Source organism: Lotus japonicus, chromosome 2 (genome assembly GCF_012489685.1).
Source record: "Lotus japonicus ecotype B-129 chromosome 2, LjGifu_v1.2".
Classification (NCBI taxonomy): Eukaryota; Viridiplantae; Streptophyta; class Magnoliopsida; order Fabales; family Fabaceae; genus Lotus; species Lotus japonicus.
This window is the reverse complement of record NC_080042.1, coordinates 60,420,782-60,445,020: the sequence shown is the minus strand read 5'-3', so window position 1 is coordinate 60,445,020 and position 24,239 is coordinate 60,420,782. Positions and strand designations below refer to the sequence as shown.

Genomic DNA, 24,239 nt, shown 5'->3' with positions numbered 1-24,239 from the left:
GGCACCTAACACGGTTGAAGAACGGTTGGACTTTGCACTTGCAAACTCAGATTGGAGTTGCATGTGGCCCGTCACTAAAGTCCGCCATTTTATTAATTACAAATCTGACCATTGTCCTATTGTCTTGACTTGCTCTTCTCGCAGGGGTCATAGAGAACTGGCAAGGACCAAGCTCTTTCGTTTTGAGGAGCTTTGGCTTCAAAGCGGTGATGAGTGTTCTGAAGTGGTAGCTGAAGCCTGGAGTAGGACCTGGTCTGGTGATGACCTCCATGGTAAATTTGAGGCGGTCAGTGGAGCCCTTGGTTCTTGGGGTAAGCAGAAGTTTGGGGACATACCAAAGAAGATCTCTGATCTTAAGGTCCGTCTTCAAAACTTACAGCGGAAACCTAAGACGGAAGGGATTTTGCGTGAGATGAGAGAGGCGGAGCGAGAGCTTGATGTCCTTCTTGAAAGAGAGGAGATATGGTGGAGCCAGAGATCGAGGGCAAATTGGTTAAAACATGGGGACCGTAATACTAGGTTCTTCCATTAAAAGGCATCTCAGCGGCGGAAGCGGAACCTCCTTGAGGTTATAACAGATAGTGGTGGTCGAGAGGTAGAGGATGATGCGCAAATCTCACAGGTCCTAAGGGAGTACTTTGAGAGCCTATTTACATCCTCCAACCCATCTGACATTGACGAGGTGACGTCCTTGGTGGCGGGTAAGGTGACTCAGAGCCATTTAGTTACTCTTGCGGATCCATTCTCGAAGGAGGAGGTGGAGGAGGCAGTCTTTCAGATGCATCCCACTAAAGCTCCAGGTATGGATGGTTTTCCAGCTCTCTTTTACCAAAAATATTGGCATATTATTGGGGATGAGGTCTCCCACTTTTGTTTGCGAGTTCTAAATGTTTTACATGTGCCTGTTTCAATAAATAGAACTCTGTTGGTTTTGATTCCTAAGATCAAGGAACCTATGCATGCGGCACAATATAGACCTATAAGTCTATGTAACGTGCTTTTTAAAATTATTACAAAAACTATTGCTAATCGTCTGAAACTGATTTTACCTGATCTGATTAGCAACTCTCAGAGTGCATTTGTGCCTGGTCGTTTGATCACAGATAATGCTTTGATTGCACATGAGTGCTTTCACTATATGAAGAAGAAAATCACAGGCCGGAATGGCATGATGGCCCTCAAACTCGATATGTCTAAAGCATATGACAGAGTTGAGTGGAATTTTTTGCAAGCAGTGTTGTCTAGTATGGGATTTCCCACGCATTGGGTGACCCTTATTATGAACTGTGTGTCTTATGTAGACTTCTCTATTATGCTGAATGGTAACCCTCAACCGGTTTTCTCACCCTTGAGAGGTTTGCGTCAGGGTGACCCTTTATCCCCATATCTATTTATCCTTTGTGGGGAGGTCTTCTCTGCGCTTATCCAGAGGTCTATATCTGTTTCTTCCTTACATGGTATTAAAATTGCGAAATATGCACCTGTTGTTTCTCACCTTCTATTTGCAGATGACAGTATCATTTTTGCTAAAGCCACTAATCAGGAGGCGGAAGTGGTGAAAACCATTTTGGTCACCTATGAGCGTGCTTCTGGACAAATGATTAATCTGGATAAGTCAATGCTTTCAGTTAGCCGAAATGTGCCTCAGAACCGTCTTTATGAGCTTAAACAGCTGTTGGGAGTAAAGGCAGTGGAAAGCTTTGACAGATACTTGGGTTTACCAACTATTTTTGGTAAGTCAAAATCTCAGATTTTTCAGTTTGTTAAGGACCGTGTTTGGAAAAAGCTCAAGGGGTGGAAAGAGGGATCTCTTTCTAGGTCAGGGAGGGAAGTGCTAATTAAATCTGTAGCTCAGGCTATCCCTTCATATGTTATCTCTTGTTTTATGCTTCCTAATGGTCTTTGTGCAGAGCTTGAGAGTATGATTTCCAGGTTTTATTGGGGAGGAAATGTGTCCAAGAGGGGTATTCATTGGTCTAGTTGGAGTAAGCTTTGTCGCTCCAAGTGTGATGGTGGACTTGGCTTCAGGGATCTTCATGCTTTCAATATGGCTCTTGTAGCCAAGAACTGGTGGAGGATTTATTCCCACCCTGAATCCCTGTTTGCTCAAATTTTTAAGGGAGTGTATTTCCCGCATGGGTCCATTCTCAAGGCTAAGAAAGGTTGGCGTCCGAGCTATGCTTGGTCTAGTATATGGAGTACAAAGTGGATTTTTGAAACGGGCGCTCGGTGGAAAATTGGCAATGGCCAAATGGTTGATGTCCGCCATGACAATTGGTTACCACATGGGACTCCTATTATTTATAGTGAGGATCTCTTGTTGGATTTGAATATTAATTACGTTTCTGACCTGTTGTTAAACTCAGGGAAAGAATGGAATAGAGAACTTGTTGAACATGTTTTTTGTCCTAACACTGCTTTGCAAATTATGTCCCTTCCATTGTCTATGCATGGAGGTGTGAATGACTCTCTCTTTTGGCCAGGTGCTCCTGATGGTTTATATTCTTCTAAGTTAGGTTACTCTTTTATTAGAGACCATGAGGCGTAGACTACCACGTCGGCTTCCATTGCGATGTCTCCCTTGCCTGCAAAGCTTTGGCAAAGTTTTTGGAAGACAACAACCCTCCCGAGGTGCAAAGATCTTGCTTGGCGTGTTTGCTGTTCACTCCTTCCGGTCCGTGATTCTTTATGGCGGAAAGGTGTGAACATTGATCCATCTTGCCCTCTATGTGGCTATGAGTCGGAAACTGTAAGCCATCTTTGGTTGCACTGTCCAGTTTCTAAATGTTTTTGGTTTGCTCACCCGCTTGCTTTGCGTTTGGATAATTTTTCCACTGTTACAGATTTTCTATTACAGTTCTTGGTGGATGCTGATAGTGATGCCGTGGCAAGCTGGCAAACGGCCTCCTATGCGTTATGGGAAGCTCGTAACAAGCTCATATTCCAGGAGGTTCCCTTCTGTTGTGAGGTTGCAATCCAGCGGGCAGCTTCGATGTCGCAGGTGGATACTTCGATGGTGGTTCGTGATCTTCATGGCCCGGTGCGTGACGCGATTTGGAGGCGACCACCGCAAGGAGTCTTCAAGGTTAATTTTGATGGATCTTGGAAAGCAGATGCGGTTTCTGGCATGGGGATGGTGGCCAGGAATCATGATGGATTAGTCCTTGCTGCTGCGGCGGAGGTTGTGGAGCGGCCCTCTACAGTGGTGGAGGCTGAGGCCTTAGCCTTCCGGTGGGCGATTGAGTTGGCTATTAACCTTGGGTTCAGACGAGTTTGCTTTGAAACGGATTGTCTCACTCTCTTTCAAATGTGGAAGAAGCCTCCGGACGGGAGGAACTACTTAGCTACTATTTTTAGTGATTGCTTTCAGTTGTGTTGTTCTTTAGATTTCGTGTCTGTTGTCTTTGTTCGCCGTTCAGGCAATGTTGTTGCAGACTTTTTGGCCAGGAATGCCGCCTCATACGCCGGTTTGGTGTGGATTGAGGAGGTACCGCCTGAAGTCGATGTTTTTGTAACCGCAGACCTTTTGGCTTCTATGCCCCCTATTTAATTGATAGCAGGTTCTTTTCAAAAAAAAAATATTCTCTACTTGTTTATAATTGTGTACCAATTTCATTATCCGTCAAGCTCACTCACCATGCACATTTGGTTCAACATCCTTTCATATTTTGTTGGATATTATTTTACATTATGAATGGATTTATTTAAGATGTTTAATTTGAAATCTCTAATTATCACCCTTTTTCATCATGAGCCAAATTATTTAAGTTAAAAATATTTGGTTGTGTTTTCCTTAGCTAAAACCAGGGCCGGTCCCGACATTTTGAAGGCCTTGGGAAAATAATAAAAATTGACCTCTAATAATTTTTTTTAAAGAACATTATCTATTTAAATTGTAATAAAAATTAAATGCTATATAAAGCTAATATATAATAATTAAAACAGTTCAAATAACCAAACCAACTGGTGATTCAATGGTAAAGTTTGCTCTCTAGTTCCATGATGTCTCGCTGATTGATTGATAGAAAAAAGGCCTAAGCCAGGAAGCCCAAAGGCTGAGGTATACAGGTTAGCAAATAGTCCCAAGTTTACACTTGAAAGAAAAGAACATTGAAGTCATAAAGTGACGGGGAACTAACCAACAATAAAAGTAGCTACAATAGTATATGAAAATAACTACCCCAATTATTACTCCCAAATCCATTTCATGAAATATAGAGCTTCACCTATTGCATCCATAGCAAACATGTATGGCGTCTTTGACCAGAGCACTGCGGAGAGATGGTGGGGGGTTATAGAGCCACAACTGGTGTAGTGACCCCTGCTTGCTCAGTTCAACCATTGTGTGTGCAGTTTCGTTGTTAGCTCTTCTTATCCAGATGAATTTCTTATAAATTAGTTCAGAGCTAAGATCCCCAATATCCTTCACAATGTTCTGAATCTCTCCAATCTTCTAGTTCCCCTTGCATGTCTCGATGAGGAGCTGGTTGTCCGATTCAAACTCCACATGGGTCCACTGCAAATTGTGTGCAAGGATAGCTGCTTCACAAAGGGCCATTGCCTCTGCCACTAGTGGGGATGGAGCAGTTATCTTCTTAGCAGATCCAAAGAGTGGTTGGCCCTCTGAGTCCCTAGCAATGGCAGCTATACTCTGGTGTGGGCTATTTTGAGTCCAGCTTGCATCTGAGTTGATCTTTACGGTACCTTCTAGTGGTGGTTGCCATCCAGTTGCCGCTGGAATATCATTCCCTCTGGGATCTGCTGCAGGTTACAGTGTGCTTGATTCATTGGTGTACAGGTCCCTGAGGTCTGCTTGGAAGGCTCTGCCATTCTGGAGAGTTGTCCAGGGGTTTAGCTGTTGTCCTTGGAAGACCCATGCATTTCTACCCTTCCAGATGTACCATAGGATGGAGCTCACTGTTAGTAGGGTATGTTGGAGGAGTTCTGGTGAATTTCTCAGAGGGTGGATTTTGTCAAGTAGCCAAAGATCTAACCTCCCTGTGTCAGCTATTCCGGGATCCCATTGTAGATTGGATCCAAACCAGATGGGTGTAATTAAATATTTTGGATGAATATCTCAAAAGTAGGCCCAATAAGTAAATTAAATAAAACAGACCCAATAAATGTCCCAAATATAGTAAATTAAAAAAAAAAAAAAACAGGCCCAATAAATGACCCATTGCAACGAAAAAAATATAAGTTGACAAAAAAAATGTTGGGGCCTCTTCTTTTTGGAGGCCCTGAATTGTGGGCCTGCCTGCACAGGCCCAGGGCCGACCCTAGCTAAAACCATACACCACTAACAAGTTTCAACCACGTTCCGAACCCTGTTTGTTCCTTGGTTATAGTCTCACTCAGAGTGCTTACATTTGCTATAATTTTAAAACTAAAAAAGTGTTTCATTCTCGCCATTTTCAGTTTGTAGAAAATACTTTTCCTTTTTCAAATAAAAATCATTCTGTTTCCCGTGGAAACTTTCCGCTAATGAATTTTCTCTCTCTCCTAACCCAATACATTTGAACCACTCATAATAGTTCATCCATCCCTTCCCTCAAATTTTCCATTAATTATGGTATTTTTATTTAGTATTTAAGATATTATTACTCCCAGATCCATTTCATGAAATATAGAGCTTCACCTATTGCATCCATATCAAGCATGTATGGCGTCTTTGACCAGAGCACTGTGAAGAGATGGTGGGGGGTTATAGAGCCAAAACTGGTGTAGTGACCCCTGCTTGCACAGTTCAGCCATTGTGTGTGCAGTTTCGTTGTTAGCTCTTCTTGTCCAGATGAATTTCTTATAAATTAGTTCAGAGCTAAGATCCCCAATATCCTTCACAATGTTCTGAATCTCTCCAATCTTCTTGTTCCCCTTGCATGTCTCGATGGGGAGCTGGTTGTCCGATTCAAACTCCACATGGGTCCACTGCAAATTGTGTGCAAGGATAGCTGCTTCACAAAGGGCCATTGCCTCTGCCACTAGTGGGGATGGAGCAGTTATCTTCTTAGCAGATCCAGAGAGTGGTTGGCTCTCTGAGTCCCTAGCAATGGCAGCTATACTCTGGTGTGGGCTATTTTGAGTCCAGCTTGCATCTGAGTTGATCTTTATGGTACCTTCTGGTGGTGGTTGCCATCCAGTTGCCACTAGAATATCATTCCCTCTGGGATCTGCTGCAGGTTGCCGTGTGATTGATTCCTTGGTGTACAGGTCCCTGAGGTCTTCTTGGAAGGCTCTGGCCTTCTGGAGAGTTATCCAGGGGTTTAGCCGTTGTCCTTGGAAGACCCAGGCATTTTTACCCTTCCAGATGTGCCATAGTATGGAGCTCACTGTTAGTAGGGTATGTTGGAGGAGTTCTGGTGTATTTCTCAGAGGGTGAATTTTGTCAAGTAGCCAAATATCTAACCTCCTTGTGTCAGCTATTCCCGAATCCCATTGTAGATTGGATCCAAACCAGATGGGTGTAATTAAATATTTTGAATGAATGTCTCAAAAGTAGGCTCAATAAGTAAATTAAATAAAACAGGCCCAATAAATGTCCCAAATATAGTAAATTAAAAAAAAACAGGCCCAATAAATGACCCATTGCATCGAAAAAAATATAAGTTGACAAAAAAAATGAAATTTCTTTTTGGGGCCCCTTCTTTTTGGAGGCCCTGGGCTGTGGGCCTGCCTGCACAGGCCTAGGGCCGCCCCTGGCTAAAACCATACACCACTAACAAGTTTCAACCACGTTCCGAACCCTGTTTGTTCCTTGGTTATAGTCTCACTCAGAGTGCTTACATCAATATATATGAGAAAAGAAGAACTTCCATCAGGCTGATTTAGTGACGTGTCATTCTCACGTTAATTCTTAGTGACGTGTCATTCTCACGTTAATTCTCATAATAAAAATTCCACGTGTCATTCTCAGGTTAATTCTCATAAAAAAATACATTTTTAAATTTTAGATTTGATTAGGATTTAAGTTGTTTATTTCTTGATTTTATCTTAATTTATTTTTGATTTATTTTTAAAGTATTAATTATTTTTTATGGTATTTTTATTGAATTTTTTAAATAGAGATAATATCTATTTAAATAGAGATAGATTTAGATAGATTTAGTTTCTTTTTATCTCTTTGTTAGATTAATAATAAACTAAATCTTAACAGATATTCAATAGAGTCCTTATATATCTTTGACTTCTATACATTTTCAGGACTTTTGGGTTAAATAATATTTGTGATTTTTTCTCCTTGATTTGTAGGTTGAAGAAAGTATTCGTAATGACGAGGTTAATCCCATGACAGAGCGGTGTGATTACCTTTGAGACTCACGATATTGCTCAGGTTGGTGCTACGATCTATGAGGAAAAGTTGATGTATGGATTCTCATCATTTATTACTTTTTCCCTTTTTTTTAGATTTATGGTTCTAGAAAGTGATATCATTTTCTCTTCCTATTTTTAAATTTTTTTGGATGCTCAAAGACAGGTCAAGGTTGATGGGGATATCTAGAAGAAGGAGCATGTGATGCTATCATTGAAAGGTTTGGAGTTTACATGACATTGAAAGGTTTGGATGCTATCATCTAGAAGAAGGAGCATGGGATACTATTCATGTCACACCTTAAAAGTAGTAATCTCCTTAGCACATGTGAGAGAGAATTTGATTTGGGTTTCTGGGTTTTGAGAAGCTAATTTCAGAGCGAGAGAGAAAGGTTATGCTTATATGTTTCCCTTTTTTCATTTCCCTATTTGTTTGACTGTAGTATCTAAAAAGAAAAACTTATCACTCTGTATATGCTTCTCAAAGAATAACATGATTATCAAGTAGAAAAAGTCTATATTTTTAGCTTCCAATGAAGTTAATTTGAAATTTTGATGCATAAGAAGATGAATATATAGTTGATAGCTTAATTTCGTTGTTTGTCTCATGTTTTCATGTGTCCAATTGTCTAACATTTGTGTAGCAAAGATCTGATCTTTCAGTTCCTATTGGAATTGTTATTATTGATTCTTATGTTGGGGGATGAAGGATACTTATCATTCATCTGAAAGTTTTGAGATCCATTTATAAGCATTTTTTTTCTATGTTTTTGGCCATGTATATTGATTGATTGTCTTTTCCTTTATATGCATCTTCTATAAACAGTCTACAAAGTGTTTAGTTAGTAATTATGGGTGCTAAGGTAACATATGTCCTACTATATGATGGGTGTCTGATTCAGATTGTAGGCTTAGACTTAATGTAGAACACCGATGTTGTTATTTGGTAGAGCATAGATGAAGTACCAACCATATTGCTGTGTTTTTGGATGATTTTATGATATTTTTCTTGCATTCTTACAACGTTTTCTTTAACACATTGAATGCATTATTTCCCTATGAACAATAATTTTAAATTAAAAAAAAATTAAATTTTTGTGGTATTTTTATTGAATTTTCAGATTTTTAATTAATTCAGGATTTTAAGAGTTTTTATTGTGATTTGCTAGATATTTGTAGTTTTTGTCTATCTTTATTTATTACATTTTTAAATTTTAGATTTGATTAGGATTTAGGTTGTTTATTTCTTGATTTTATCTTGAGTATTTTATTTTATTTTGAGAGTATTAATTTTTTATGGTGTCTGTATTGAATTTTCGGATTTTTATTTAATTTATTGTTTTATAAGTTTTTATTGTGATTTGCTAGGTTACTAAGATGTTATTATAGTAGTTACTTAGTACTAGGATGAGATGAGCTATAAATAGAGGGAAATCAAATTTGTATGGTATTTTTATTGAATTTTCAGATTTTTATTTAATTCCGGATTTTATGAGTTTTTATTGTGATTTGCAAGATTTTGGAAGTTTTTATTTATCTTTAATTAGTACTTAATTTAATTTTTTATTTGATTAAGATTTAGATTGTTTATTTATTGATTTCATCTTAATTAAAAAAATATTTTCTAAAATTCGACCTGAAAATACTGGGATGCACACTCCTTTAATTCATATTTTAATTTCATTCGATAAATATATCATGCACTCATGGATTAAAAATAAACACTTTAAAAAAAAAGAATTAAAAATAAACATGTAATATCAATGTTTTTTTGACTAGAAATTACGTAAAATCAAAGTAAAAACTAGCAAAAATCACTAAAACAAAATTCAGCCACTATGTAACATTATATTTAATGTAAATGAAAATTTTAAATTCCTCATCTATTGATTGTAGAGCCGTGCTATTTTAGGTGATAAACTAGGTAATGTATTATTTTTTGTTTATAAAAAAATTTCATGTGTTATTCCATTATATAGCTTCTCTTTTGTTGACACGTGTCATTCCAAATTTCAAAAGATTTTATCTAATTATCTAATATTTACCTAGATTACTCCTTACTAAATTTATGTCCAAAACAAATCTTGAAATCGTTTTCATTATCTCTTCAAATTCGGAAAAGTCTCAAGCTTAATTTACTGCATATTTACCGGAATCCCCTGATTTCTCATTTTATTCTTTCTCATGATCTACAATATAAAAAATAGAGTAATGTTTCATCCACACCTCTCTTTTGAGGTGGAGAGGTGGAATGGTGAGAGAGATAGGAAGAAAAGAAAAAGTAAAAGAGAGAAAATATGAGATGTGATATATGATAAGATGAGAGAGATAGAAATAAAAAGAGGTGAAAATGGAGTGTTTAAAAAATGAGGTGCGTATATATCATTACTCTAAAAACTAAAATATGCGGTGCTGAGATTATAAAACATTAAAATTTTAAAATATTTCCCTAATTAACTAAGATACTGCATCAGTCATCTCCTCTCTTATATGTACCCGCAACTCGACTTAAAATTCAAAACGCAAACAAATAACTATTATATCTTATTTCTAACAAACTCAATCTCCTAATATCATAAATTAATTAATTCCATTATAATTTTAATAACCAATATAAGAAAGCAATAACTGACTCAAAATATATTAAAATACACACTCAACCAAGAAACATGGATAATTGAACATGAGTGTTACCGGAATATGAGTCCTACATGAGTATTTTTAGTAATCTAATAAATTCAAAGTTTGATATATTGAGCATTTGTTTGTTCAATTTAGAAGCCAGTGTGTTGGTTTATGTTATCATTTTTTTTACCCGCGCGTTGGATCAATCTTTCTATTAGTTATTCAATCGCACTAATTTCAATCTATGAAACAAGTTCAATTTAAGACTTTTTGACCACTTTGCTTAGCATTTTAGACTATTCTATTTCATGTGTTGTTTAATATGTTGGTAATTCCTTATATCTATGATTTGTTCTATTGTCTTCATGTTTATGACGAATGTCAAACGAATTCATACAAGGGGAACAAGCATGAAAATTTTAATAGAGAAATAAGTTTTGATATAATTTATATACTATACAACACAATATTATGTTTTTATTTTTGGGCAACTCTCAAGTTGTTGATAAATTTTTTTGTGCGGAGATTAGAAAACATTAGTACATATATAATTTATATTTATTTATGTTTAAAGAATTAAAAATTCATACGAGGGGAACGAGCATAGAGAAATAAGTTTTGCTATAATTTCTATGCAACATCTGGAAGCCAAAATAAGTCTTAATGATACTTTATCTTTTTGGCCACTTTATATTAGTTAATTCAGTATATGCTTACAAAGCATTAGAATTGAGTGTCTGAATTTATGCTATTTAAAGATCTACATCTTTATTATGATTGTTCTTACCTTCTTATTATCTTAAATTTTTTATAATTTAAAATATTGATCGATTTATCAAATACAATAGATAAATTCCCCGTGCAACTCGCGGGTAAAAAACACTAGTCTGCTATAATTTTAAAACTAAAAAAGTGTTTCATTCTCGCCATTTTCGGTTTGTAGAAAATACTTTTCCTTTTTCAAATAAAAATCATTCTGTTTCCCGTGGGCCTATTTTTTTTTTTAATTTACTTTTCCTAACCCAATACATTTGAACCACGGAAAATGTTATTTACACACCTTTTATAGAGGTGAAAGAGGTGGAATGAGGAGAGAGATAAAAAGAAAAGAAAAAGTAAGAGAGAGAAAATATGAGATGTGATAGATGATAAGAGGAGAGAGATAGAAACAAAAATAGGTGGAAATAGAGTGTTTAAAAAATGAGGTGTGTATATATCATTGTTGTTTGAACCACTCATAATAGTTCATCCATCCCTTCCCTCAAATTTTCCTCCACGAAATCAGCCACCTCATCCTTCTAATATTGTACCTGATGCTTCCTTCTCTATCTTGTCGCATCAAAGACTAATAACCACCTCAAAAATTCACCTCATGCTACAATTCCACCCAATATATCAGCATCTAACAAACAACCTTCTACACCCTTCCCTAGCTACCTTATGGCAACCCACCATCCAACAAACCACAACCAATTCAATATATGTCCTACTCTCTCGGATACCATGAGGTATATAACTCACCATCCCCCATTCATTTTCCTCCAAAATTCATTTTTTCCCAAATCACCACAATCTAGATCAAAATACTAATTTGAAGATCACAGGGGAAGCACGTGATGGATGTGCTACTGCTATATTTTGGAAAGACAAATTGTAGGTTTTCATTGCCCCTAACTCATTTAGAAAATTGGCTTTTTGTATCCATTGTTTGACTGTTGTATATCGAGTAGATGCCTAAATTCCTTGATACATAAGAATACCAATTGTTCAATGATGTACTAACCATTATTGAATATAGCAATTGAGAAAATAGAGTTTCACATTTGGCCTAAACACAATATATTTTAAAATTTCAATACAGATTTGATCTTTTGAATCAAGAATTAATTAAGATATAAAGTTCCAGAGATTTGGCTTGCATAAAATGTAGCTTAGATTTGTCTTTTTAAGGTATTTAGGGTTTGTTTTCTATTTTTCTTATTCGTTTCCTACCTATGTTTTATAGTTGCTTTGGTCTCTTTTTTTAGAAATGATTATGATCCTTGATGAAATTTTTTACCCTAAGTTATAAATATTTTTTTATGTAAACATGTTTTTTTGTTTGTTTGTTTGTTCAATGAAACCAATTACTTTCATTATTGATTTTATATGTTATGGTTACTCTTTATTTTATATCTATTTACTGGTGAATCATGACAAACTAGAATCTGACACATCTGAATTAATAACCGTGTAAGTTTTGTCTGTCTAAATTGGATAATATGAACAGAATTATTTGTTGTCTCTGACATATCTTTTTGTGTAACACTTAGGATATTTTTATTCCAATATCTTAGAATGCTTACTAATATATGATAAATTATGGCATACTAACATATTACTAGATACTCCCTCAAAAAAAAAACATATTACTAGATACTATCATTCTTAAACCTTTATTTCATTTTCATTATGTAGCAGCAAAGCTAGTTTAGGGCATGTTTGGTTTGAGAAAACATTTTCTGTTTTCATTTTCTAATCTCAATTTCCAAAATTTCAATTTCCAAAATTCAAGAAAACATGTTTGGTTAATTTTCCATTTTTCATTTTCTGAAAATGAAAACACCAGAACTGGGTTTGATTCAACTATTTTCAATAATTTGAATGAAGCAGTTTTATAATTTATTTTGGTACAGAAATGTATAGCTATATATTTAAATATATGAACAATAAATACACAAAATAAATACTTAATCGTATATATATTAAATAAATATTAAAATAGTCCTTATCCCCACTATCTTTATCCCTGCAACACTGACACGCTCATATACATAACCAGAACACAATTACCCCTTTGAATGGATCCTTCATCCTTATTGCTTGTGAGGGTAAGATTTCTTCAAGAGCTTGACCAGTGATTGGACTATCATTGTTCCATTTGAAAGCTTCGAAGGGTCATCTGGTTCTTAAAAGTCCTTGCTTTGCTCCTCGTGTCCGTACCAGATCTTCAAAAATCAGAGCTTGAAACATACTCGAAGTAATTTAGAGCGTGTGCTTGTGCGTTCCTGCTGAGATTCATTCTTTGATCAAAACTTCGTATTAATCTAAGTGTTGAAACCACATGAAGGAGTTTTTATTTTTAATTTTGTGGAGCTTACGGGAATCGAACCGGCAACAAGGAGGTTAGTGGAAGAAAAAAGAACGCATCTCAATTAGTATTCCAACTATTTACAGGATTGCCACCACGTTTTCATATTTTTTCATTTTCAATGGTTTCAATGGAAAACGCTGGAAACGAGGATTTTTTGTTTTCAATTTCTCACCTGTTTCCGAAAATATTTTCGCTAAAAACATTTTCAAAAAGTAAAATGAACACATTTTCCATCCTATTTCCTGTTTTTTATGAAAATGAAAACAAGAAATGATCAAACCGAACATGCCCTTAGAAGTGCAAGTTTTGGAAAGAATAATGTATACACACATGGTGCCTATTTCATGACTGGGGATTTTTTTTAATATTTTCTGCTTTAGTAACTGATTTGCTATATCTATAGAGCGCCATCTTCCGGTAAAACAAGATTCATAGTAGGAAATATACATGTGCTGTTCAACCCAAATTGTGGCGATATCAAACTGGGCCAGGTAATTTTTGAATTTTCTTAAGAGGCAATATACTGATTTTGCATGTGTATTGTGTAGGCATTTTTGCATGAGATCTTACTTTCCATATGGGGGAGGACGACATGTGAGATGGTGGCAGTGAGAGTTGCAAAGCTCAATTGGTAGCTAATTGCAAAAGTCAAACTAAGATGAAGCTTGGTGTAGTTTTTGTAACTATCCCTGTTCGCTTCAAAAGTTTTGTGTTTTAATATCCTTGAAACCTTGTATATCTCACCCGTCGAATCATATTTCTTGGGACTAACTAATGAATTTTTTTTTCATCATTGATATTGTTCTAATACATAATGAGAATTATAAAAATAGAAGAAAATTATATAACCAACTAGAACATTAAGTATAGCTGATCCAGGAACATACAACGGATTTCTTAATGAGCTAACAACAGTGTTCCAATGAAGGCCAAACGATCCAATCCCAAGACATTTTAGGCCTGAACCCACCTGGTGTGCAGTTAAATCAAGCACATAATGGAAAACGTTGACACAGCTGGAAACATGCATCCTGGGATTGTGTAGTAGAATGAGCTAACTACATAATCTTAGGCTGCATGTTTCCGACAGTGTCAACATTTCCTCTTATGTGCTTGATTTGGAAGAATTCCATAACTACACATCAGGTGAGGTCAGGCCTGAAAGGCCTTGGCAATGAATCATTTGACCTTCATTGGAGAACTGTTGTTAGCTCCTTAGGAAGTCCTATGTATGTTCCTAGAACAACTATTCTTAATGTTCTAGTTGGATATGTCTTATCCCTCTATTTTATAATTATCATTATGTATTGAAATAATTTCTATGATACCAAAAAATTGTCATTGGTTAGTCCCAACACATATGATTCGACGGATGTTGAAAGAGTTTTAACCACTCTACGTTTAAATCTCTCAAGACTCAATTGTAATATAGTAAAGGGTTTTGTCGTATCAACAGGGAGGTGTAATACTTATGCCGTTCAATAGTTCACAAACTCAAAAGATGGACTCACAAGAGTTTGATTGTTTATAGTTGAAAGTAAATAGAAAAAGAAATAAAATGATGGAGAAACAACAGGTATGAGAATTGGCTGGGATTATATTTCATTGTTTGACATTTTTGCATTCTAATGATTCAAATACATAACATGTTCAAGCATATGATTCATCTACACCAGTTCAACCCTACGTCATCGATGTCTCGCATGAGTGGATAGCAATAACTCTCTAATCCTAAACATTGATGTCTCACATGATTAAGAAAGAAAGTTATCATGAAGTTTGGGCGTTTAGTGACTAACAAACCTAACTCTATGTCTAGCAATTAGGATTATTAGGTGATTAACTCTAGTTCGGACTCAAACGTTGTAGCTTCCGCTGACAAGTCGAACCAAACAAAATACCATAGGTGATCAATCTAAGATATAGCATGAAGATCAAGAGAAAACCACTAAATCAACAACTAAAAACATGCTTTATATTAAAGAGAATCACATAGAGAGCATAAGTATCATACAACTACATCAAATCTCAACAAAAGAGAGATTAGTTATCCATTTTCATGGATAACTTTACAAATAGAGAAGAAGAATGAGAAGAACCGAAACCGTCGCGATGTCTCGCCGCCAAATCCGACCTCCGGAGCTTCTTCTCCAGCCTCCTAAGCCTCTCTCATTGTCTCTCAAGTGTTTCTCTGAATTTCTAAGTGATGGGTCGAAGTATATGTTGCCCAATCTTCTTAAAAATGGCTTTTATAGTGAAAAACCATGGTCTGAGCGCCCAACGCCCTCTGATGACTTCCCAGCGCCCCCTGTTTCTTCACAGGTGGGTTTCTGGAACCGCCTTAGGCGCCCGGCGCCCTCTGATGGCCGCCCGGCGGCCTGAACACTTATGAAACCTCATTTTCTCACCAAATCATGCATCTTTTCCCGATTCAACCGTTCAAATTGAAGTTCCGTGTGTTATGAACCACATATCCAAATTTTAGCTCGATTTGACGGTTAACGAATGCAGGATTCCAATTTTGCTCAGACAGCTTTTAACTTTCTGCATCAAAAAGTTGGGATTAGAATTGAAATTATTATAAAACCTAACCTAAACCTAAATAATTACTAAAATAATAAATTGAGGATTAAAATGATATAAATTGAAGCACACAAGTCAAATAAGTGCCTAAAATGATATTCAAATATACGTAAAAATGACACTTATCAACTCCCCCCAAGTTAGCACTTTGTTTGTCCTCAAACAAAAGGTAAAGACTGTAATTAAACAAGCATGACTAACACTTTTTCAAAGCTCAATCTGCAAGATCTCACAAAGATTGAATCAATGATCCAAAAGAGAAACATGATGCCCACAAGAGAATGCATAACATTAATACAAGTACTTATTCAACCTGGAACTCAATAGACATACAATCAATTACTCTTGATCAGGGAACCACTCTATCAAACCAAAATATAACATGCAATTCAGGCAAGGTCAGTGTTTCACTCATGTACATCACTCAATCACAGAAGTCAAGATTGTTACTTGTCTCCACAATCATTAAAGCGACATGTTCAATCAAGGATCACTAAGGTCTTTATAGGGTTGTAATGAGGCTAGACTTCAAAGAGTTTGGTTTTTCAAGATATGCAAAGAAAGTCAACAAGGCAAAAGAGCAATCACACATTACTTCCCTGATAATCACTCCCCTCAACTTGTTTTAAACCAACTCTCATTCAGCATTTTCAATTGAACTTAACCCTTTTCTTTCATCAATCTCTTATTTATTCTCTTTTTGTCCTTTTTGCTTTTTTTTTTCTTTTTTTTCCTTTTTGATTTTGAAGCGTATACACATTTGACAATATTTATAAAGAGATTGAATTGAAATGACATAGAAACTTTAGCACAAAATTATTCTCCCCCCAACTTGCATACACCCACACTAGTGAATGCTCTCTTAACTTATCGAGCTTAGGAAAGTCACTGTTTTTCTTTTAGGCTCAGGGCTATAGTCAAGAACAAAAAAATCAAACATTCAACTTTAAGGCTCAAAGGGGTAACAAATGGATTTAAGTTGACATAGGAAGGCTATTTGGATAAATAGCTATATATACAGAATAAAACATGCCTTGATCCTTTCCTATCAATTCCATGCAACCAATGATATCGGAGACTCAAACAATATCAACTATGAAAGCAGTGATGTTCGCTCAACTCACAGTTTATAGGAACACTCCCTCACAAGCTAAAAAGTTTCAAATTTCCCTGATTTTAAGTAATTTTCATGTATGCTTCAAGAATTCCAAGTAAATCATGCAATAATATCAAGTCATGGTATCAATGAGTGCAATCACAATTTCAGTCATGGAATCATTCAGTTTCTATAGCACATATCAAGCAATTCTCACAATATTCATGCTAGCATTGAGAACAATCAGAGAAATATGAAATCCATGACACAAATGCTATATATAAAACTATACTATTAAAAAGAAACTAAAAACAAGGTGAAGTGGACTCCCTTGTGATGTTAATTCTTTGAATCCAAAATCTCTACTAAAGTCCTTGATCTCTCTCACCCTCCATGAGAATTGGACTTTCCTCAGGATAAATTGTATGTTTAATTTTTCCTGTTAATCTGCCTAATAGTCACTTGAAAAACATGTTAGAGTACAAGGGATAAATGAGAATATAAAAGCATTAAAACAATTCAAATCCTAGTCCATATGAAAATAGACTTCAAATTCAAAAAAAAAAGAAAATAGACTTCAAGAGCTTTCCAGAGAGTGGCCATGGGCTTAAATCCAATAAGAAATGAAGAAGTTATGCTCATTTAAATACAAGAGTGGATTGCTGATAAGGGGGTGGTGCTGAGCGGCCTCTGCATAGCGTTGAGCGGTCAGCATCAGAGTTTGAGGCCGCTGAGCCCTATCAGATGGGCGCTGGGCGCCCTGTGTAGTGTAAAAACTCAAGAAAACTCAAAAACCACAACTGGATAAGTCCAATTTTGAGTTCTAAACTTCCCGATCATGCCAATTGATCCACTCACATTCAGATATCATTTAAAACTTGTCCAAGCCCTAAAATTTAACAATCAAGCATAATTCATCAAAGATTTACAATTCAAGTCTTCAAAGACAAGTTTCCATGCTTTTTCACAACTTGATAGGCCATAATTTGATATATTGACTTATAGCACATGCCGCTTAGTTCAAACACACAAAAATACCCTAAGAATCTTGTGCATAGCTAAAAATTGACAATTCAAAAACATCTAGCACAAAAGTCACTTGAGGTTCCATTAAAGGTTCAATTTGCACTATTTTCACAACTCAATACCTCATTATTAGAACATCTTACATTTCCTTCATGCTAGACCTCAAAGTCATGTATTAACATCATTTAAAACTTGTTTAAGACCTTAGAATACATTATAGAACACAATTCCCTCAAATCACCACTCATGATCAAGAATAGCACTAACTCAAGAACTAACACACAAGGGGACCTCAAAACTCACCAAGTTCAACATAAGGCTATTCTAACACCTACAAATCAAACATGAAAATGCTTAATTGAGCTTGTTCAAAGGATTGGAATGAAAAGTTTCACTGTTTAAGCAGAAAATGGTTAGGAGGGACTAGTTTTTCACTTTAAACTTACAACAACATACCCCAAATTTTTCAAAACACTCAATCCATGCAAACCAATCATCCATACACCTACCGAATCACAATTTGGACCTGTTAGAACTCTCAGTTGCAGATAATCCGCAGAAATTTGACACGAACCAAGATTCGGTCTACTTTTCATGCAAAAACCAGAAGTCTCACTCCTATGTTTCAATTCCAACATTTTCATTGCTACCAAAGCTTTTGAACACACTCAATATATCTATCAAAGCTTGTGAAGCACATTAAAACACACAGTTAAACAAAGCTTCACAAAATCACTAACCTAGTTCTAAAAACACACATAAAACCAAAAACACAATAAAAACAATAAAAACACTGGGTTGCCTCCCAGGAAGCGCTTGTTTAACGTCATTAGCTTGACGCAAACACTATCATGGTGACCACAAACAAGGGTTATACTATAACCTCTTCCGCTTCTTAGGTCGTTTGACTTGGACTTCATCTAATTTTCTACCAAAAGCCTTCCAAGCCATCAAAAATTCATTCTTTTTCTTTCTTTTCACGGTCCAACTCAATTCACCTATATTCAAATCACATGCCAAGCTATTTACATGCATATGAATGAATTCAAATTTAAAGTTCTTTGAAGAATTTGATGAAACTTGATCATCAAACCTATCACCAAATACATAGTCTATATGCTCAACATTACAAATTTCATCATTTCATTGGTGATGTGATATGCTATCAAAATCTTCAATGCTTACCTCATCCTTTTCATGTTTTACCTGTGGAGTATGTTTTACCTGTGGAGGGCTTGAAGGAATCGGTAAGTGGTGAAGGGTTGGACCTCTTTCGTCTTTTTTTGATTTTTCTTCTTTTTCCTCACTTTCTTCCACTTGTGCTTCAACCATTGCGCTTCCATGTTCAGCTACCATGTTAGCTAGGTTTTCCAATTGATCCTCCAAGTTCTTGATGGAAGCCTCAGTATTCCTTTGATGAATCACTGACAATTGCATGAATTGCACCAATGTATCCTCAAGCTTAGAAATCTTATCCTCTTCGGAGGTATAGTATGTCTGAGATGGTTGATACATTTTGAGAAGGTACAGATTCAGAAGCTTCTTGCCGCTTCTCCTCTTGAACTAGCTAACTAACACAAGAGATTAGTAGCAATAAGGAAAATTAAACTGAAAACAAAAATTATACACTATATTCACAATCATTCAAGAATGAAAACTATTGCGATGCAATTAGTATTGGCATACCTCCCCGGCAACGGCGCCAATTTGTTGAAAAAGTTTTAACCACTCTACGTTTAAATCTCTCAAGACTCAATTGTAATATAGTAAAGGGTTTTGTCGTATCAACAAGGAGGTGTAATACTTATGCCGTTCAATAGTTCACAAAATCAAATGATGGATTCACAAGAGTTTGATTGTTTATACTTGAAAGTAAATAGAAAAAGAAATAAAATGATGGAGAAACAACAGGTATGAGAATTGGCTGGAATTAGATTTCATTGTTTGACCTTTTTGCATTCTAATGATTCAAATACATAACATGTTCAAGCATATGATTCATCTACACCAGTTCAACCCTACGTCATCGATGTCTCACATGAGTGGATAGCAATAACTCTCTAATTCTAAACATTGATGTCTCACATGATTAAGAAAGAAAGTTATCATGAAGTTTGAGCGTTTAGTGACTAACAAACCTAACTCTATGTCTAGCAATTAGGATTATTAGGTGATTAACTCTAGTTCGGACTCAAACGTTGTAGCTTCCGCTCACAAGTCGAACCAAACAAAATACCATAGGTGATCAATCTAAGATATAGCATGAAGATTAAGAGAAAACCACTAAATCAACAACTAGAAACATGCTTTATATTAAAGAGAATCACACAGAGAGCATAAGTATCATACAACTACATCAAATCCCAACAAAAGAGAGATTAGCTACCCATTTTCATGGATAACTTTACAAATAGAGAAGAAGAATAAGAAGAACCGAAACCGTCGATGTCTCGCCGCCGAATCCGACCTCCGGAGCTTCTTCTCTAGCCTCCTAAGCCTCTCTCCTTGTCTCTCAAGTGTTTCTCTGAATTTCTAAGTGATGGGTCGAAGTATATGTTGCTCAATCTTCTTAAAAATGGCTTTTATAGTGAAAAACCGTGGTATGGGCGCCTAACGCCCTCTGATGACCGCCCAACGCCCCCTGTTTCTTCACAGGTGGGTTTCTGGAACCACCTTGGGCGCCCGGCGCCCTCTGATGGCCGCCCGGCGGCCTGAACACTTCTGAAACCTTATTTTCTCACCAAATCATGCATCTTTTCCCGATTCAACCGTTCAAATTGAAGTTCCATGAGTTATGAACCACATCCAAATTTTAGCTGGATCCGACGGTTAACAAATGCAGGATTCCAATTTTGCTCAGACAGCTTTTAACTTTCTGCATCAAAAAGTTGGGATTAGAATTGAAATTATTATAAAACCTAACCTAAACCTAAATAATTACTAAAATAATAAATTGAGGATTAAAATGATATAAATTGAAGCACACAAGTTAAATAAGTACCTAAAATGATATTCAAATATACGTGAAAATGACACTTATCAACGGATGAGATATACAATGTTTCAAGAATATTGAAACCCAAAACTTCTGAAATGGATATGGATGGTTACAAAAACTAGAGCAAGATTCATCTCAGTTTAATCTTTGCAATTAGCTACCAATTGGGCTTTGCAGCTCTCACCGCCACCATCTCACATGTCATCCTCTTCCATGGAAAATAAGAGCTCATTTGATTCATTTCTCAGTTTTTTAAATGATGTATTTTTCTCTTTTTAGAAACAAAGAATCGTTTGATAAAACAGTAGTCAAATAGACCATAAGTTTCTCCATGTCCCTTGATTTGTAGTTCTATATTGTATTCCATTTTTCGTTGGATAAGCAATCTAATTATCAAGTTAACTATATATTTAAAAGAATGATTCTTCAAATGTGGGGCAAGACAAAAAATGATCTAAAATAAGATGTGCGTACAAGAATGAAAAACTATGATGAAGTCCCACAATCGTGGTTTGTCATTATATTGTGAACGTCTTGACAAGTAGCTCCAACTTTCATGGTGGGAAGTCCTAATTTCTTTAGGGATAGCATTTGTTTTCATTTTACCAATAAGAATCATTCAAGCAACAACATACATACTAAGTTCCTTGTCCAAGTAGAAAAATGTCATTGTATGTGTATGTTTGGACATTTTCATACAATTGATTCTAAAGTCAGAATCAATTCTAGGAAGAAGCTCATGTTATTAGCTTCTATGTTTCATAATTGATTTTCGTGAACTAGAAGTTGATTCGTCGCCTTCCGGCTTCAGCGTCTTGGTTTCTGCACGGTTTTGGATGGGTGGTCCGCTTTTGTGTCACTGCCACGGGTCTAGAGGTTGTTTTTGGAGCTTGTGCAAGCATTTTTATCTTTCCTTTGTTCCTTATCTTAGGTGTCAGCTCTATAGTGTGGTCTGGTTTTATCTGTTGGGGCTTTTGGCCAGCTCTTTTGGTTTAGTCTTTGTTGCAGGTGTCGAGCGGATTGGTTGTTTCCTTTGATTAAATTTGTCGCTGTTTTTCGACTTTTAAGAAGATCTTTTAAGAGGAGTCGCTTGAGGTTTTTACTAGGTTTTTAGCACATTCTTGTGCGCTTGGGTTCTTTGGAAATTGTGAGGTTTTTGCTATATGGGCTGAATTTTGTCCGATGTTATGCTTGCTGTGTTATTGTACCCATGTTGAGAGGGGTTCTTTCTCAACATTTCTTATTTATATAATATATATTTTTAACTTAAAAAAAAAACATGCTGATAATATATAACAAGTTGGTATCAATGTGATTACATAACTAATTATTGTATACTTTTACCCTGGAAATCCTATTGTAAATGTATCTTTAAGACTTATGGGTACATCAACATGTCACAAGCACTAGAAAATATTGGTAACTTCAAAATTGGGTTACTACATGAAAATTTCTCTAAAAGAGCTGTTCATCGTAAATGTAAGATGTGGATGCACCATTCATGTGTGGATGTACCATTCATGTTTTTTTTTTTTTACGTAAGATGGAATTTACCTAGGAATTGAATGGTTTTTCCTCTTTGATCTACTCTCCCATGTGCTAGTGTGGCTGTTTGACAAAATTATTTTCCAACCAAAAGTGGATTAAAGACACTAACATGCCCCTCATCATTGCGGGTGTCAGTGCTATTCCACCAGCAAATTTAGTCAATTTCATTACATAGGGAGTTGTTGGAATCTTCTTCTTCTACCTATCCAAAATGCATAAGTTATAGTGGGCAAAATACATTTACATCTTCTCCTCTTATCCCTCTCTTTTGATCCTATCATATCACTCATTTACCTATCTTCTCTTCATATATATCATGAGTATAAATTTGTTACGAGTGCGAATGAAACATTATTCTTTTAAATATTCGCCACTATAAAACACACTCTAGGCATATCGAAAAACTAAAAAAATTGTGCACAGTGCAAGAAAGGAAATATAAATTCAGTAATTTATTTACAATCAACTAATACACTAATACAGGGGCAGCTTCAACAATACTCCCTCGTCCCTTATTATAAGTCACTTTTACCCAATTCTCTAGGATTAAGAAAAATTGTTAAGAGCAATAAATTTGTAGTTTTTTAAAGACACTTTCCAAAATCACACTCATATGAAATTCTCTCTCCATATTAACATTCCACTACCTTTAAACTATAAGGGTCTTGGAAATCAAGCAAAATTTTGGGAACATAAAAATTCTTTGAACGTGGAGTATTAAATATGAGGGTAAACATAGAAAAATATAATTAATGCTTCATAGATAATGTAAAGTGACTTATATTATGAGACAATAAAAACTCAAAAATAGTGACTTATAATAGGCGACGGATGAAGTACATTGTAATTGATACGCTCATTAGTCAACATAATATAATGACAATTCCTAGTTGATAAGCTAGTTAAAATTTAAAAATGCTACCTAAAAATTTATAAGTTAGTTAAAAACTAAAAGAGAATATTGGATTTTTTGAGACTTAGAGATGTCAAAATTACCCAATACCCGCGGATAAAAACCCGTTATGGGTAAAATTACCCATGCCGAGGGGTATCCACGGATTGATTTAATGAATATTTTCACTATCCATTTATTAATGGGGCGGGTACGGATATTGATGTATTCATACGCATGGATACCCACCCGATATATAAAATACTAAAATATTGTTTATATATGTATATATATAGGTGCATATTAAATATTTAATGAATTTGTGTTTGAGTATAGTTCTTCTTTAAGTAAACTTATACAATGGTAAAGGTAAAAATAAGCTCTTAGACCCAAAAAATGGTAGAAAAGAAGTATTTTCCTTAACACATTGATTGACTGCAAAGTCAAATCTTAAATTGTATTTTTAATATGATTTTCTTTTGAACAAATATATGTGAATTCATATATGTTCATTGGTGTCGGGTGCCCATGGATATCCAAAGATATTTTAAAATCCGGTTAAAACCCACTTAATGAATATCCATGTGGGTATGGAGCGGGTACATATATAAATTTTTACATGTGGAGCGGGCCCGGGTGGTGGCTATATACTATCCATGCCCACCCGTACCCATTGACATCCCTTGAGATGCTTATTGTGTGGGAAAATCTGGATATTATTAGGTAGGCTAAAAAGCACTTTTGGCCCTTGATGTTTCAAGTTTGTGCAAATTTTGCCCCTACTCTATTTTTGCCGATGTTTCTACCCCTCATGTTTTCAAACAGTGCGCCGTCTACCCATCCGTCAGTCAGACGTTAAAAAACTAATGGAATAAGCTGATTTGGCTTTTTTTTAAAATATTTTTTGGACCTATCATGTGGAAATTACAAGTGAATTTGGAAAAAGGGGGCATGAGAGATTTAATCAAACTCAAGACATGTAAGTAGCAAAACATGCATTTAACCCGTCAAGTTACATACATAATTGATA

At 35.6% G+C, this 24,239-nt stretch overlaps 1 protein-coding gene across 1 annotated transcript; it reads left to right on the top strand.

Annotated features, from left to right (window-relative positions):
• The first annotated feature begins 2,572 nt into the window (after positions 1-2,572).
• Positions 2,573-3,550, top strand: LOC130736769 (uncharacterized). The gene has a single exon (XM_057588559.1). It carries the CDS (start codon positions 2,573-2,575, stop codon positions 3,548-3,550), a length of 978 nt encoding a protein of 325 aa, XP_057444542.1.
• Positions 3,551-24,239: the final 20,689 nt, after the last annotated feature.

Bases quoted from the DNA above. Each gene is read 5' to 3' on its own strand.
- LOC130736769 (XM_057588559.1), top strand. From the start codon at position 2,573: ATGTCTCCCTTGCCTGCAAAGCTTTGGCAAAGTTTTTGGAAGACAACA.